The sequence below is a fragment of the Scyliorhinus canicula genome, chromosome 12 (genome assembly GCF_902713615.1).
Source record: "Scyliorhinus canicula chromosome 12, sScyCan1.1, whole genome shotgun sequence".
NCBI lineage: Eukaryota > Metazoa > Chordata > Chondrichthyes > Carcharhiniformes > Scyliorhinidae > Scyliorhinus > Scyliorhinus canicula.
The window spans coordinates 113,546,994-113,564,100 of record NC_052157.1 but is presented as its reverse complement, the minus strand read 5'-3'; the positions used below and the strand labels follow the sequence as shown (position 1 = coordinate 113,564,100).

Here is a 17,107-nt window from a genome sequence, read left to right as displayed (position 1 = left end):
AGAGAGCGCTGACTGGTGGTGATTTCAACTCAGTCATCACATCTCATACGAGGGGCAAGGCTGAGAAGGCAGGGTCTTCGTGAATAACCTCAGTTTGTACAGGAATTGAACCCGTGTTGTTGGCGCCATCATCATGAACCAGCCATCCAGCCAACTGAGCTAATTAACCCCCAGCAATATGATAATGATCAGACAAATCGGTTTTTATGGGGCTTTATCTTTTTCTTTTATAAATTTAGAGGACCCAATTATTTTGTTTCAATTAAGGGGCAATTTAGCGTGGCCAATCCACCTAGCCTGCACAACTTTGGGTTGTGGGGGTAAAACCCACGCAGACATGAGGAGAATGTGCAAACTCCACACGGACAGTAACCCAGGGCCGGGATTTGAACCAGGGTCCTCAGCGCCGTAGGCAGCAGTGTTAACCACTGTGCCACGTGCCACCCACAGGTAAACATTTTTTATGTTGATGGAGGAAACCAGGATAACACACTTGCTCAGTTAATAATTTCATGTGATCTTTTACATCAACGCAAGCGTGTCCAACATTTTATCCAAAAGGTGGCTTCTCCAACACTGCAGCAGTACCGCACTAGTGGGTCAGCCTGGTTTTTTGTGCTCAAGCCCTCCAGTGGGACTGGAGGCTGAAACTCCATGCCACAGGAGGAGAGTGGTATCAACGGAACCACAGCTGACAGCTAAACCAACCACGTTTTCACCGGCATGGTTTTAGCATTTCAGGTGAGCTCTTTAGTCCTTCGCCCAAAGTACTATTCTTGATGTGTGATCCTGGGGATTAGCAATCAAGCAGAGTAAGGGAAAGGGGGTATCACAGCCAACTCCAATTTTGACCCGTGTTCACACGGGTCATTGGATTGTCAAGAATGAATAAAGCTGAATTTATAAAGCATGTTAGCATATATCCTGAGGGCATATAAAAACACTTTGCAAGCAACCGATCATTACTAAAGTGCATTCACCCAAGCAGTTAAACTCAGCTAACAGTTAGTATACTCCAAGGTTCCACGAGCAAATGAATTAATAATCAGATGATCGGTTTGTAGACAGTTTTGTTAAGGGATGCAATCAAATTTAGTGGACATGTCAGATGTGTCAACAGCATTTCCTCAGTACTGGCCTCAGGAGCAGAAACACAACCTGACTTGGGCGTTTGTGTCAGTTCATTGGAAGAATTAAATTGGCTCAAACAATACTTGGTATCTTTATACCTCTGTAAGCTATCATTTTCACCGAACTTTCGGTCACCTGTCTATAACAGGTTCTTGTGGATTGGTGGCTTGAGAATTTTCGGCTACGTTATAGAGGCATTATATAAATTCAAATTGTTATTTGCAGTGCATGTATCCAGTGAGAATTTATTAAATAGTCAAAACATTATTCAGCAACAGTCTTAAGACTTTGCAGGGCCATCTTCAACAGGTTGTCGTTGGATAATAATCAGCAGCATAGCAAAGCACAGCTCTCAGCAACTGATTTGAGGAGTCCACTTATGCAGTAAAAAAAAAAAATCATACATAAAAGGGGAGAGAAAGACCAAGTATATGAATCAAACATTTCAACTATTCGCCTATGACTTCTACTTCTGGTGGGATGTCAGACCGGTCCAGTTGTTCACCCATCTTCAACAAAATGATGCATCCCTCCACAAGTGGCAAGGTGATTTCTGTTCCTACCCCAAAAAAAAAGAGGTAGAATTCTCCCTTTAACCCACCCGCAAACTATAGACTTACGGCACTATTCCAGACTGGTGCCCTGCAAACCAATCGGCAATACAGCTGTCTCAGTACTCGCTAATTGAATAAAACAAAAATAACGCCTGCGGTCATAGGGAGGGTACACCTGACATTCCACCACATTCTATCCTCTGTGACATTTGGGTGAGCATTTACAGCTGCAAGTTATAAAACTATTATTATTATTATTGTGGCTTTACCACATCCTGAATGATCAATGAGAACCAGGTTCATCAGTAATGTAGAAAGTACTGTTAATTACTTCAAGGCATTATGGTGCTCCATTACACCAGTATCTCAGGTGAAAGGCTTCATTTTCTCTGCACTACAAGCAACCATGACAGAGTAGAAAAATTTTTGACTTGAACAGTCTTTCACCTCAGGAAGGCTTTACCATTTGATATGCCGCGTGCTGACTCTCTGCAAGCGTTCAAGACGTGGCAGAAATGGTTCCAGATTAAGGCAGAGATTGTACCATATAGAAGGCAAGTTTCTTTATCGCTAACACTTGGTCTGGGTGATGTTGTGGGCTGGTGAACTAGTTTCAATTGCACATCGAGGTCAATGGGGAATTTTCAAAACTATCTTCTCTTTGCGGAGTTTTTCAGTTTTTTGCCTCTCCCAGGAGATCACATGCCGAGATGTTCTGGCCGGGTCATGTGTAACGTTTTATAACAGCCAGCTGAATGCAAAACAGCAGAAATTATGGAAAGTGCATCCAACTACAACCAACTTGTATGCTGCAAAACTTACACTACAATGTGTACAAGATATACACGTCCGTCTGTAATCTCAGAGTCAAACCTTACAATGTGCTCTGACTATACGAAATGCATAATTCTTTTAAATGTCTACTTCTGTGGAATCTGCCACCCTTTGCCAACATGACAGGACCAAGTCCTAAATAACCTAAGCAACAACTTCAGGGTCCCCTTGCACCCACTGTACCAGTTATACATACACATTTTGTCTCCCTATTAAGGACATCCACATTTAAAAATGGTTTTAGCAGCTGCAAGAACATGGATCATCTCACAAAGCCTTCTTCTGACCAGTTTACACCGCTGGATTTAAGTGCTTGCAATGGGTGGGGGGACAGGGGACAGAGAAGCTACAAATTACACCTATTGGAATGCAAATCTTCTCCAATTTCAAAAGGGAGGTCCACAAAAAGGAAAGAAAAAACAAACCAAGAGAAATAACAGCTACTGCATGGTTAGTGCCAGCAATATCTGCTCCTGCACGCTTAATGCCAGCAATATCACACAGGGTGGAACCATCCGGCAGATTTTCTTGGGGTGGACGGGAGGGTTGGAGAAACTTAGGAATTAGTTTTCTTTCAGAGTTGCTTTTGGTGAAGAACTTGGTTTCCCGCAAAATGATCATGTGACCAAGTCGCTTGGGAACAGAATAAAGCAATGGATCAACAAGAATTGTCAGTTCGTGGCGCTCTGGTCTCAAGGAGGGTCTTTTGTTTTTGGTATAATCTGGCTACAGAGCAAGGAACATCACTTTCCAGTACATTAGAAATTTAATGTGCTGGCCAGAGGAGTTTAAAAATCTATTAACAAAGACCATGTGCACAATCTAGATACAAGATTCCTGAGTGAGTTCTGAATGGTTATTTGAGGAAATGGGAATCCCTAACTATAGGATGATTTAAGGAGAATCAAAGGCAAAATCATGCAGGAAGTAAGTGGAAGGACACAGAAATCTTTACCTTTACATAAATCTTAAAAGCAGTACTCAAACCAAGTGGTTAATCTTCCAAAGTTTGGTAAATAGTTTGCACAGCAGTCAAAACAGGTATAGAAGGAAATTTGGTTTGGGAAATAAGTAACTATTCATTGTTCTTTTAATATCTTTACCCTTTTTTGACTGTGAATCCATAGAATCCCTGCAGTGCAGAAAGAGGCCGTTCAGCCCATTGAATCTGCACCAACCCTTCGAAACAAAACCCCACCCCATCTGCGTAAGTCCACCAAACCTGCACATCCCTGGACACTAATGGTCAATTTTGCATGGCCAATCCACCTAACCTGCACATCTTTGAATGTGGAAGGAAACCCACGCAGACATAGGGAGAATGTACAAACTCTACACGGACAGTGACCCGGGGCCATCATGCCGCCTGTGACACGGGCGAAAGTGCAAAGTCCACACAGTCACCCAAAGCCAGAATTGAACCCGGGTTCCTGGAGCTGTGAAATAGCTGCGCTATCCATTGTCCCACCCACTATTTTGACTATTTACGACAGTACAGTTATGAATATTCACTTTTTTTGTTTTTTGTTTTGTAAAATTCTTCATTTAATCCCATGAATCTTGTGACTTAACGTTTCTAGCTTGAGTGTTCAGATTCTGAAAAAATACGCACATTAGTAGTCTCTACTGAGATCATAATTTGTGGTCACGTCCGGTATTCATAACAGTTCCCAGACCTCAGTTTGAAGTGCTGGTGGCAAAATCTGGCTATGGTCTTCTGCTATAGGTTTTTTAAAATAAATTTAGAGTACCAAAATTAATTTTTCCCCCAATTAAGGGACAATTGTCAGTGTGGCCAATCCAGCTACTCTGCACGTCTTTGGGTTGTTGTGGCGAGACCTACGCAGACACGGGGAGAATGTGCAACTCCACATGGACAGTGACCCAGGGCCAGGTTGAACCTGGGTCCTTGGTGCCGTGAGGCAACAGTGCTAACCACAGCGTCACCATGCTGTCCTGTTATACGTTTTTAAGGGTGCGCTATTTTATAGTTGGGGAGGTGGGGTTGCAGGGGGAAACACAGCATTGAGTAGATGGGCTGAATGTTTTTTTGTGTTGTAATTTCCCATGCAATAAGTATTATTCTAAATGCAACCTACTCTGCAATGCTACAGCTGTGTCCTTTGCAGACAACAAAATAAGACTGTTATGTAAACAAAGACTTGGATCACAGTGAGCCTGTTGTTTGGACAAGGAGTTTTGCCAAAAAAAACTTATATTATAAGTACTTTTTAAGACTACTGAACATTTTAAAGACAATCATGTACGTTTTGAAAAGTCACTTTTGCAATATAGCAAACGCAACTTACTTTCCAGAAAGCAAGCTCACATAAGCAATGTGATAATGATCAGAGAGTCCGCTTTTTGCATGTTGACGGTGGGATAGCCATTTCCCAGGACACCAGGGTAAACTCCGCCTGCTCTTCTTCAGAATGGTATCACAAGATCTTAATGTCCACTGAAATCAGCTAGGACTTCAATTTAAATGTCTCATTCAGAAGTCAGGACCGTCAACGATGCAACATTTCCCCAGTATTGCGCTGGAATGTCAGCCTTGCTTCAGCCCAGAAGCTTGTAATTCAGAGGCATAAGTGCTACCAGCAAAGCCATAGCTGGCACAAATTGATAAACATTGGTCAGAAACACACATTAAGTAAGTGGCACTTGTTCCCTCTGTCTGTTTGATCATATACTGAAAAGAAAAGGCAGATAAAAGTTACAAACTGAAACCATTGATGCCCATTGGGTCTACAGCAGCAAAAGTACTCCCTCTTTCTCCTTGCTAAGCCTCAGTACAGGGGATCCTATCTTCACGTTTCTGGGCAACTAGGCAGTAACAACAGCAGCGCCCAGCTGATAAAGGAAGCTCAACAGCATGCTTCAGTTTTCTTAATTATTCATGGCTCTCAGTCACGCCAGCAACTTAATTATAGCTTCAGTTGCCAATCATCAGGCAGGACACTCAGGAGAGACAGGGAACAATGTACAATGGATTCAATGGAGATAGAGAGCTCTAACTCAAAAGCAGCTCACATGTAAACAAAAAAAAGAGCAGCCTTGCTGATTAGAGTTATGAAGTTTGCACTGCAGCAGGGGCATGACCATTCACGATGTGCATTTATATAGCGTATTGAGCATTTACTTATCCTTCAATCAACATTAGGAAAATAAATTACTTTGTTGTTAGTCACACTGCCGCTTGCAGGAGTTGGCTGTGCGTAATTTAGTGCCTATGTTTCCAACATTACAACAGTGTACTTCAGTGGCTGTAAAAAGTGCTTTGGGACACAGTGATTGTGAAAAACACTATATTAATAGAAGGGAAAAGTAGTAAAAACAGAAAAAGTTGGATAAGCTCAGCAGGTCTGGCAGCATCTGTGGAGAGCAAACCAGTGTTTCTCCACAGATGCTGCCAGACCTACTGAGTTTATCCAGCATTTCCTGTTTGTATTTCAGATTCCCACCGTTTACAGTATTTTGCTTTGTATTCAAATGCTGGGTGAATGGAACTTTGCTTCCCCAACTCCATCCCCTGTCTTGATATACAGACAGGCAGCTAATGAACACAGAGAACAGGACATGACCAATCATCAGGCAGGACACTCAGGGGTGGTATCTCACTATAAAAGGCACGAGATGCTCACACTCCGCCTCTTTCCACTGATGAACATCTACAGAGTGAGTCAGGGTGTATGTACAGTATCACACCTCCAGCATGTGGCTAAGAGCTAATCTGGTTCAGTCAGACAGAGTAACCACACTTAGGTTAGCAGAGAGTCAAACTCACAGCGAACTGTGCTACTGGTTCAATAAATCAGATTGAACTAACTTCAAGGTCTGGAGTATCTCTTGGTTAAAGCTGCATCCAGTTGCAGCCTGTGCTATCCCAGAGTACATAACACAACACCACTTCCCCCCCCCCCCCCCCCCCGCCCCACCAATTGGGGCCACTCTTCATTTATCACAAGGCACCATCAGCAGCCGACTCACCCACGGGCAGAGTCACATCAGAAATCCAGCAAATTCTCATTTCAATCACCATGTAGTTCAGCAAATCCAAACTCCCGTGTACACAAGGTCTTCATTAGCTTTGACACACCAGGCTAACTGTGTAAACAAGGACAGCTCCGAAGGCATCCATCAAAAGGGAACTAGGGCAAATCCACAGGTATTCAGATCCAGAAGTATTTCAGCCTTGTAGGACATTGGAAATAGCTGAAACTCAAACACTTCCTGGTGGGCATTGCTTCAGGAACTGTTTGAATTGTGAACTACATCCAGAAGTGTAACTACAGAGCCTACATGACCAAATGTGTGTCTGGAGGGAACATTTTGAATGATCTGACAACCCAACACGAGGGTGAAACGGTAGCTTTACGAGTGATGCGAATGTGATGAAGAGCATCACAGATAAATCATTGGACTCAGATGAGACAGGACTGGATAAGTGTAATAGTCTCAATACAAACACTTGCATGACTGGAGCACCTTTGAGAGAAAAGCTGCTCCACGAAAGAGACTGGGTGGTTGATGAGCAGCAGGGTAGAATTAGGTGAGGGGACTGAAAGCAAGGAGAAAATAGGAAGATTTGGAGGGGTCCAAGTCCAAGATGGAGTAAGCAAGTTAGTAATGACCTACTGTTTCGCACAGAATCCTTACTCAAGTACAGTCATTCTGTGAAGCTGGCTTAAAAGCTGCATGATTAGAATATCGCATTACAATCTTCTATTTCTAGAATAGGTAAAGAGCTGGTCATTGACTTCAGGAAGCAAAGTACTGTACACACGCCTGTCTGCATAAACAGGGCCACGGTGGAGATGGTTGACAGCTTCAAATTCCTAGGTGTGCAAATCACCAAAAATCTGTCCTGGTCTACCCACAGACGCTTCGACCAAGAAAGCACAACAGCACCTATAACTTCCTCAAGAAACTGAGGAAATTCGGCATGTCCACATTGCGTCTTACCGACTTTTACAAGTGCACCAGTGGTTAGCACTAAGGCTTCACAACACAAGGGTGCCGGTTCGATTCCTGGCTTTGGTCAGTCTTTGCGGAGTCTGCACGTTCTCCTCGTGTCTGCGTGGGTTTTCTCCGGGTGCTCCAGTTTCCTCCCACAAGTTCCGAAAGACATGCTGTTAGGTAATTTGGACATTGAGTTCTCCCTCTGTGTACCCGAACAGAATGTAGCGACTAAGGGCTTTTCACAGTAACTTCATTGCAGTGTTAATGTAAGCCTACTTGTGACAATAAAGATTATTAATTAGAAAGCATCCTATCTGGCTGCATCACAGCGTGAACACGGCCCAGTCCATCACACGAACCTGCCTCCCATCCATTCACTCCATCTACACCTCCCGCTGCCTGGGGAAAGTGGTCAGCATAATCAAAGACTCCTCCCACCCTTACTCTTCCAAATTCTTCCATCGTGCAGGATACACAAAAGTCTGAGAACATGGACAAACAGATTCAAAAACAGCTTCTTCCCCGCTGTTACTAGACTCCTAAATGACCCTCTTATGGACTGACCCGATTAATACTACACTCCTGTATGCTTCACCTGATGCCGGTGTCTATGCATTCACAAACTAGGGGCTGGTTTAGCACAGGACTAAATAGCTGGCTTTTAAAGCAGACCAAAGCAGGCCAGCAGCGCGGGTTCAATTCCTGTACCAGCCTCCCTGAACAGACGCCGGAATGTGGCGACTAGTGGCTTTTCATAATAACTTCATTTGAAGCCTACTTGTGACACCTACTTGTGACAATAAGCGATTTTCATTTCATTGTGTACCTTGTGTTGCCCTACTACGTATTTTCTTTTTTTTGTGCTAAAATGATCTGTTTGAACTGCATGCAGAAAAATAAATTTCATTGCACCTCAGTACACCTGACAATAATCCAATCTAATCCAAACTGAACAGAGTACTAGATTAGTGGACTAAACTTCAATAAAGCCTCTGTTTCAGACCAAAGATCCTAAAATTATGCTGGAAGGTTGCAATCTTTTGTTTTTACCAACTGATGGCATTCTATCTGCAAAACCCACTGGTGACATCTTGTGGTCTGACAGTACTGCAACATACAATGTTCAAAGACTTCACACCCAAGGGAGAATTTTCCAATTTTGCTCTGCTGGTAAAAGTTTTGCCTGACAGAGCGATGTACCAAACATTTGAGTGGTCATCTTTGGGCCAGCTGAACTAATGGTCATAAAATTAGGCCCATATTCTGCCCAAGCTCTCTATATATGCCGCAAGTTGCGAACCTCCGCAAATTGAGTTGGGGGAAAAGCTACTCTTCAACTTGGTTCAATATCTCCAATTGAGACAGCTGTGGTTTCAACCTTCAGAAATCAACATCTGAGCACACAGCCTGGGCCGACATCTCAATGCGATATTGAAGGACAACTGGATTTTTGGCTGTACCATTTTCTGGGCAAGACATTAAACCAGGGCCACAATCACGTGGTCAAACAGATATGGACTTCAGTAAAGCCTTTGCCATGGTCCCTCATGGCAGACTGGAACAGAATGTGAAGTCACAAGGGATCAGAGGTGAGTTGGCAAGATAGATACAGAACTGGCTTGGTGAAAGAAGACAGAGGGTAGCAGTGAAAGGGTGCTTTTCTGAATGGAGGCTGTGACTAGTGGTGTTCCGCAGGGATGAGTGCTGGGACCTTTGCTGTTTGAAGGAAACATGAATTATTTGGAGGAAAATGTAACTAGTCTGATTAGTAAGTTTGCAGGCGACACAAAGATTGGTGGAATTGCGGGTGGCAATGAGGACTGTCAGAGGATACGAGTGGGGCGATGGCAGATGGAGTTGAATTTAGACAAATGTGAGGAAATGCATTTTGGAAGGTCGAATACAGGTGGGAAATATACAGTAAATGGGAGAACCCTTAAGAGTATTGACAGGCAGAGGGATCTGGGTGTACAGGTTCACAGGTCACTGAAAGTGGCAACGCAGGTGGAGAAGGTAGTCAAGAAGGCAAATGGCATGCTTGCCTTCATCGGCCAGGGCATTAAGTATAAAAATTGACAAGTCATGCTGCAGCTGTACAGAACCTTAGTTAGGCCATACTTGGAATATAGTGTTCAATTCTGGTCGTCAAATACCATAAGGATGGAGGCTTTGGAGAGGGTACAGAAAGGTTTACCAAGATGGCCTCCTTCTGCACTGTATGTTCTATGTCTATGTCTAAGATGTTGCCTGGTACAGAGGGCATTAGATTAGCTATGAAGAGAGGTTGGATAAAATTGGTTTGTTCTCACTGGAACGACGGAGGTTGAGGGGCGATCTGATGGAAGTCTACAAGTTTGTGTTGGGCATGGACAGAGTAGATAGTCAGAACGTTTTTCCCAGGGTGGAAGAGTCAATTACATGTTAGTTTAATGTGCGAGGGGCAAAGTTTAGAGGGGTGTGCGAGGGAAGCTTTGTTTTTATATAGAGAGCAATGGGTGCCTGAAACTCACTATCAGAGGTGGTGGAAGCAGGTATGATAGTGACATTTAAGGGGCATCCTCACAAATACATGAATAGTATGGAAATATAGAGGGATAGGGACCCCAGAAGTGTAGCAGCTTTTAGGTTAGATGGGCAGCATGGTCGTGTAGGCTTGGATGGCTGAAGGGCCTGTTCCTGTGCTGTACTTTTCTTTGTTCTTTGTTCTATACTAAAGATTTCATGGTTATTCATTGCGCTCCATGTTTGGATTTTGTTTCTGATGACTGCCAAAGTTTGGCACACAACAGTAATTGTGCAATGTAATTCCATTTTACAAAGTGTATGGGTGTAACATTTTAAGAGAGTTGTGATGAGGTGCTATACAAAGTCAATTTCTCTCTTTGGCAGTCTTCACGCAGCCAGTCACAAATTAGCTGATCAAAAACCTCAAGCACTGCCGTGGAGAAAAGAACGAAAAAAAATAAATGTAGCCTAACGATTTGGAAAGGGCATATCTTTTCTAGAAAGTGAAAGGACAAGAATAAGCCAATGCAGCCGTCTACCATCGCAGCATAACATTGGGAGAGATGAAGAAATATAATGTTTGATTAAACTATACATTTGATGCGGTCTTAATCCAATTGATTGTGATGACAAAAAGTCTTCTGGTTTCGACAAGGAATACAACCCACTCTACAATTTGGTCATTTAACAGAAGGCACATTACATTCAACCAAGGGCATAAAGTTACTGAATGCACTGCTGCCTCACGGCGCCAAGAACCCAGGTTCGATCCCGGCCCTTGTGGAGTTTGCATATTGTCCCAATGTTTGCGTGGATCTCACCCCCACAACCCAAAGATTTGCAGAGTAGGTGGATTGGCCATGCTAAATTGCCCCTTAATTGGGAAAATAAAATAAGTTACTGAATGAGCCACATGCATCAAGAAGTGTTCTTGTACCGTTACATGATACTGAATAACATTTGTCCTTCCTGAATAAAGTCACCCTGCCATTTTATCGATGCCATTATCAATATCCATTGATCCAAACCTCCCAAATGTGTAGGGCTTCAAAAAGTGAAAAAGAGAGTTTATTTTTTTAAAACATCAATTGCTGCGAAAAGAATCCCAAGATAAACTTTTGCCTGAATGTAGAGGCTTCAGCGGTATTTGTATTCAGAAGGGGTGCGAGCGGAGCAGATGGGGGAGGGAGGGTCAGGAGGAAGTGCTCCACACAATAAGCTCAGACTGCGTGGGTTGTTCATGCTAAACAGGGCTCTCCCCAGCTGCCAGCAGCAGCTCACTAGGCTATTCAGTGATCGAAGCCAGTGAACATTATGCAACGGAATACAAACACTATCACATGCCGCACTGAAGTGAACTGCTTTCACTCGTCGATTTTATCCTATCAAAAATGTGACAATACCAGATCATAGTTTCCCAATTGTTTAGGGTTTTTTTTTTTAAAGAAAAGGCTTGCATTTGAGCATCTGTAAAACACCAGCATATAAATTTACAAAACAAAAAAAAAATCTTAAATTATACATGGTCCCTCGACACATCCATTCTCATCGACCCAGCCGACAAAAGCTCGGACAATGGAGTGCTTTTTTCCTACAGTTGCCTTTGTAACAATTGTACAGAGAGCTTCAAATAAGCTAGCCAGCTACACACAACAAAAGCTACAACACTTGGTATTCGTTAAGGGTTAATATTACTGGTCCCAGGTAGTTCTCACTATTTAAAAGACTCCTATCTGGGGTCCTCCAGCCTCCCATCAGTTACACACACTTACCGTCTTTCCAATATCCATTGTTGTGGAGAGAAGAGAAACAGAGCAGAGCGCACAGAGTTGTATGCAGAGAGACTCCAGCAGCTACAATCTTACGGTCCTTATACAATCTTTCATCGATAGCCTGTGGTGCCATCCACCTAACCTGCGTCTGGGAAGAACATGACCTGCTCTTTCCAATTAAGTCCAACTCCAACTGAATGGAAGCTGGTTTTTCCCTCCTTTTCTCTCCCAACAGCACAAACAGAACCCTTTTCTTCCCTCCTCTTTCTGCAAAGTCTGGAAGTCGTTACGGTCAGGACTAAGAGGCTGCTCGCAAAGATGCCATCTCCAGCTGAGAGCTTCCGGACAGGGGGAGGAGATAAGGTTGTGTGTATGTGTGTTGTGTGTATAGGGGGGGGGGGGGGGGTTGGGAAAATCAGACAGCTGACATCCTCATTCACAGGAAACACTCGCCCCTTGTGATTGTGTTTTTTTTAAATATACGTCACTTTACTGACTAGAAGCTCCTGGGGTTTCACAGCAGCAGAGGCTGCCCACATCATAGCTGAATACGTGCTTTTAAGTGTGTGTGTGTATATGTGTGTATATATATATATATATATATATATATGTGTGTATGTATAAGAAAATGCATCACCTTATTTGAAATAAGGCAATTGAGAAGAGGAAGAAGCATTCAACAAGCTGCTGGGCTCAGCAGCAAACTCAGGAAATTAATCCCGTTTAACAAAAGAGCAGATTTAACCCATTGTTACCAACATTTCTAATCCCTTCGTTGCCACTGAAAGAAAAACACCTCCTATTCAAGACCTCACTAATCAGCATGTACATTGCTGTTGGATTTAATATATTTTTTTAAAAATAGTAAATGTTGCACATTGTCCATGTGCAATTTCCAAATGATTTCCAAACCCAGCGCCTCATCCAGCATCTAGTACAGGCCACATAAGCGCCCACCCCACCACCCCCACCTCTGTGGCATTGTTCAGTCAGTTGGTGATTTAACAGGAACATTACAACACTTCCAAAAACTACCATGGAAATTCTAGTACTTGTGGAAGCCATTCAGTTCATAAATCCTGCTCTGCATCAACGTAATCTTCCTCAAATCCCATTGCCTAAACTCTTAAATTCTTGCACAGGGTGTGGGTGGCACTCACTGGCCAGCATTTATTGTCCAACCCCAATTGCCCTCAAGAAGCTAGTGGTGAGCCACCTACGTCAACCACTGCAATCCAGATAGTGTAGGTACACCCGCCATGCTGTTGGGGAAGGATTTTGACCCAGCAACAGTAAAGGAACAGTGATATAGTTCAAAGTCAGGAAGGCGAGTGGTTTGGAGTGGTATTTGCAGGTGGTAGGTGTTCCCATGCATTTGCTGCCCGTTCCTTCAAGTGGCAAAGGTTGGGGGCTTGGAAGATGCTGTTGAAGGAGCCGTGGTGAGTTGCTGCAGTGCATCCTGTAGATTGTACACACGGCTGCCACTGTGCATCGGTAGCAGGAGGAGTAAATGTTTAAGGTGGTGGAAGGGGTAGCAATCAGGTGAGCTGCTTTGTCCTGGATGGTGTCAGGCTTCTCGAGTGTTGTTGGAGCTGTACTCATTCAGGTAAGAGGAGTGTATTACATTGCACCCCTGACATGTGCCTGGAGAATTATGGGCAGGTTTTGGGGCAAGTTACTTGTAGCAGAATTCCCAGCCTCTGGCCTGCTCTTGTAGCCACAGTATTTATATGGCTGATCTAGTTCAGTTTCTGGTCAATGTTAACTCCTCAGACGCTGACAGTGGGGGATTCAGCCACGGTAATGTAATTTGAACATCAAGGGGGAAGAGTTGGATTCTCTCTTGTTGGAGATGGTCATTGCCTAGTACTTGTGTGACACAAATATGACTTGCCACTTATCTGCCCAAGCCCAAATGTTGTCCAAGTCTTGCTGCATATGGACACTTAGTACCTGAGCAGTCACAAAGAGTCAAATTTGATTTGATTTATTGTCATGTGTGCAACGGTACAGTGATAAGTATTGTTCTGCTTACAGGCCTGGCAGATTGCTCCATACATGAATACATACAACATACTAGAACATAGAACAGACAGTGCAGAAGGAGGCCATTCAGCCCATCGAGTCTGCACCGACCCACTTAAGCCCTCACTTCCACCCTATCCCCGTAACTCAACAACCCCTCCTAACCCTTTTTAGACACTAAGGGTAATTTAGCATGGCCAATCCACCTGACCTGCACATCTTTGGACTGTGGGAGGAAACCGGAGCATCCGGAGGAAACCCATGCAGACACAGGGAGAACGTGCAGACTTCTCACAGACAGTGGCACAGCAGGGAATCGAATCTGGGACCCAGGCGCTGTGAATCCACAGTGCTACCATCACTATAAATAATTATTAGAACATATCACAAATAATTATAGAACATACTATAACAACGGATATAAAAAGATGTAGGAAGAGGAGCTGTAAGGCAGAGCTAGCAGAGAGTCGCCACGCTCCGGTGCCACCTTGGAAAAAAAATTTTATTAAACATTTTAAATCCAACTGTAGCCTGTTGTTTGTTTTTGTGCTGTGCTGATGTCAGTCAGGACGAGGAAGAGCTGGTCTGATTCCCTTGTAGTTGGCCTCACTGGCTCGGTATGGGTGTTTGGAGAAATGCTCGATCAGCTCTCTAACCTCTTCCCTCCTTCTGCCCAGCACAGACCCAGTCAGGCTGGCCTGCTGCCACATCACACAAGCCTCGCCTCATTCCACTCCCCAATCCGCACAGCTTCCACGCGTCTCTCCCTGTATTGTATCACCAGGGCTGTGACCCATGGTCCCGCCATCGCCAAACTAGACCCGATCTTCCCAGCGACTCCCACTGTCCAGCAAGCCAGCCACTTCCCAGAGAGCGCGGGACCATGTTGCGGTTCCAGGCTTCTAACGAATGGCGAACACTGCACAATAATCAGTGAACATCCCCACTTATGACCGCAATCAATTCATCCCTCACTCTTCTAAACTATAGTGCAAACTAGCCAAGTCTGTCAACCTTTCCTTACAAGACAATCCACTTATTCCAATCTGGTAAACTTTCTCGGAGCTGCCTCCAATATATTTACATTCTTCCTTAAATAAGGAGACCAAACGTAACATCCTTGTGCATGCTCAATTCCTCTCACAATATAGTATTCCATTAGCTTTCTTCATTACTTGTTGTGCCTGCAAACTAACTTGTGACTCATGTACGAGAACACCTGGATCTGACTGCACTTCGGAATTCAGCAACCAGGTCTCCATTTAAGTAATACTCTGCTTTTTTATTCTTCCTGCCAGTAAACAACCTCACAAGCCAAGTGGCATATAGCTTCCAATTTCTGCCTCCTTCCCTTCTTGAATAGAATATATGCTACTTTCCAGTCTGATGGAACCTTTCCAGAGTTTAGGGAATTTTGGAAAATTAACACCGAATACCTCATCAGCCACTTCTTTTAAGACCCCAGTATGAAGTCCATCTGGACCCGGAGACTTGTCAGGTCGTAGCTCCAACATCTTGCTCAGTGTCACTTCTTTAGCGATTGTAATTTCACCACGTTCCCCTCGCTTCCACGTTCTGATTTACAGATATTACTGGCAAATAGTTTGTATCTTCTATAATGAAGATAGAAGCTAAATATTTTTTCATTTCATTCATCATTTCCTTATCATATATTCACTCCCTATAGTCACTCTCTAGAGGACTACATTCATTTGGGGCGGCATAGCGGTTAGCACTGCTGCCTCACAGCACCAGAGACCTGGGTTCAATTCCGGCCTTGGGTGACTGTCTGTGGAGTTTGCGCATTCTCCCCATGTCTGCATGGGATTCAGAGTGCTCCAGTTTCCTTCCATAGTCCAAAGATGTGCACGTTAGGTCGATTGGCCATGCTAAGTTGCCCCTTATAGTGCGGTTGCAGGAATAGGGCAGGGGATTGGGCCTAGGTATGGTGGTTTTCAAAGGGCTGGTGCAGCCTCGATGGACCGAATGGCCTCCTTCTGCACTGCAGGAATTCTACGATCTACTTTTTTTCCTTTTTAAAATGCCTGTAATTTTTTACATTACCTGCCAGCTTCCTCACCGAATGAACCTTTTGGTCATTCTCGACCGTTCTTTATATTCTGACCAATCACCTGACCTGCCACTCATCTTTGTGTAGTTATTTATATACTTTTTTCTCAAGTTTTAGGCTTTCCTTAACTTCTTTAGTTAACCAGACAGTGGGCCCGCACCTTAGAACTTTTCTTCCTAGCAGGAATATACTTATTCACAGAATCATAGACTTTACAGTGCAGGAGGCCTTCGGCCGATCAAATCTGCACCTGCCCTTGGAAAGTGCACCATACTGAAGTCCATGCCTCCACCCTATCCCCGTAACCCCACCTAACTTTTTGCGCAAGGGGCAATTTAGCATGGCCAATCCACCTGAATCTCTGTGGGAGGAAACTGGAGGAAGCCCACGTAGCTACGGGGAGAAAGAATAAACTCCATACAGTCACCCAAGACCAATGTCTACCTCTGCTTCTCTGTTGGTCTATCCCCTAGTCTAGGATCTCAGTTCACTTCACCTAGCTCAGTTTTCCTGCCCATATAGTTGCCTTAATTTAAGTTTAAAATACTAGTCTTACTCCCACTCTCCTTTCAAACTGGACACAAATTCAATCATATGTGCCCATTGCTAGAGGTGCCTTTACTCACATCACAAATTAATTCTGTCACATTACACAATACCAATTCTAAAATAACCTATTCTGTGGTTGGTTCCATGAACTTCTCATCCAGGTTACGGCCACCAGTTTATATGTAGATTAAAATCACTCATGGTTATTGCAGTCCCTTTAGCACAAGCACCCAATATTCCTTCTTGTATACTTTGCCCTATATTGTGTTTATTGTTAGGGGAATGTTAAGTCATTCCCATGAGCGACTTCTTTCCCCGACTATTCCTCATCTCCACCCAAACCAATTCAACATGCTCATTTCCTGAACCAAGGTCATCTCTGACTATTGTAGAAATTACATCCGTGATTCACAGTGCTACCCCTCCAACTAGCTTCCTAGTCTTCTTCAATGTCTGGAATGTCATAATATGCAGGATCTAGCCTAATGCTAACAGTGGTGCACAGAGCGCACCTACAGGTTCTTCCCGAAGGTGGAGGACAAATGCGAACATTGCCAGGGAGGCCCGGCCAGCCACACTCATGTTCTGGGCCTGCCTCAGACTTGTCAGGTTCTGGACAGCCTTCTTTGGGGCACTGTCCAAAGCTGTGGGGGCAAGGGTGAATCTAGGCTCAAACGTGGTGGTCTTTGGGTTTTCAGAACAGC

General features: G+C 43.9%; 1 protein-coding gene across 4 annotated transcripts in view; it reads right to left on the bottom strand.

Moving 5' to 3' along the window:
* Positions 1-17,107, bottom strand: part of hip1 (huntingtin interacting protein 1) — a 308,710-nt gene that overhangs the window by 235,340 nt on the left and 56,263 nt on the right. For 2 of the 4 annotated variants that reach the window (XM_038813807.1, XM_038813810.1), the window contains exon 1: positions 11,759-11,976. The exons of the other annotated variants lie outside the window; for them this stretch is intronic. In XM_038813807.1, the coding sequence (XP_038669735.1) occupies positions 11,759-11,776 (18 nt within the window). In that variant the 5' untranslated portion in view covers positions 11,777-11,976. Of the gene's footprint in view, positions 1-11,758; positions 11,977-17,107 lie in introns of those variants that run through there. 4 annotated transcript variants of the gene reach the window in all.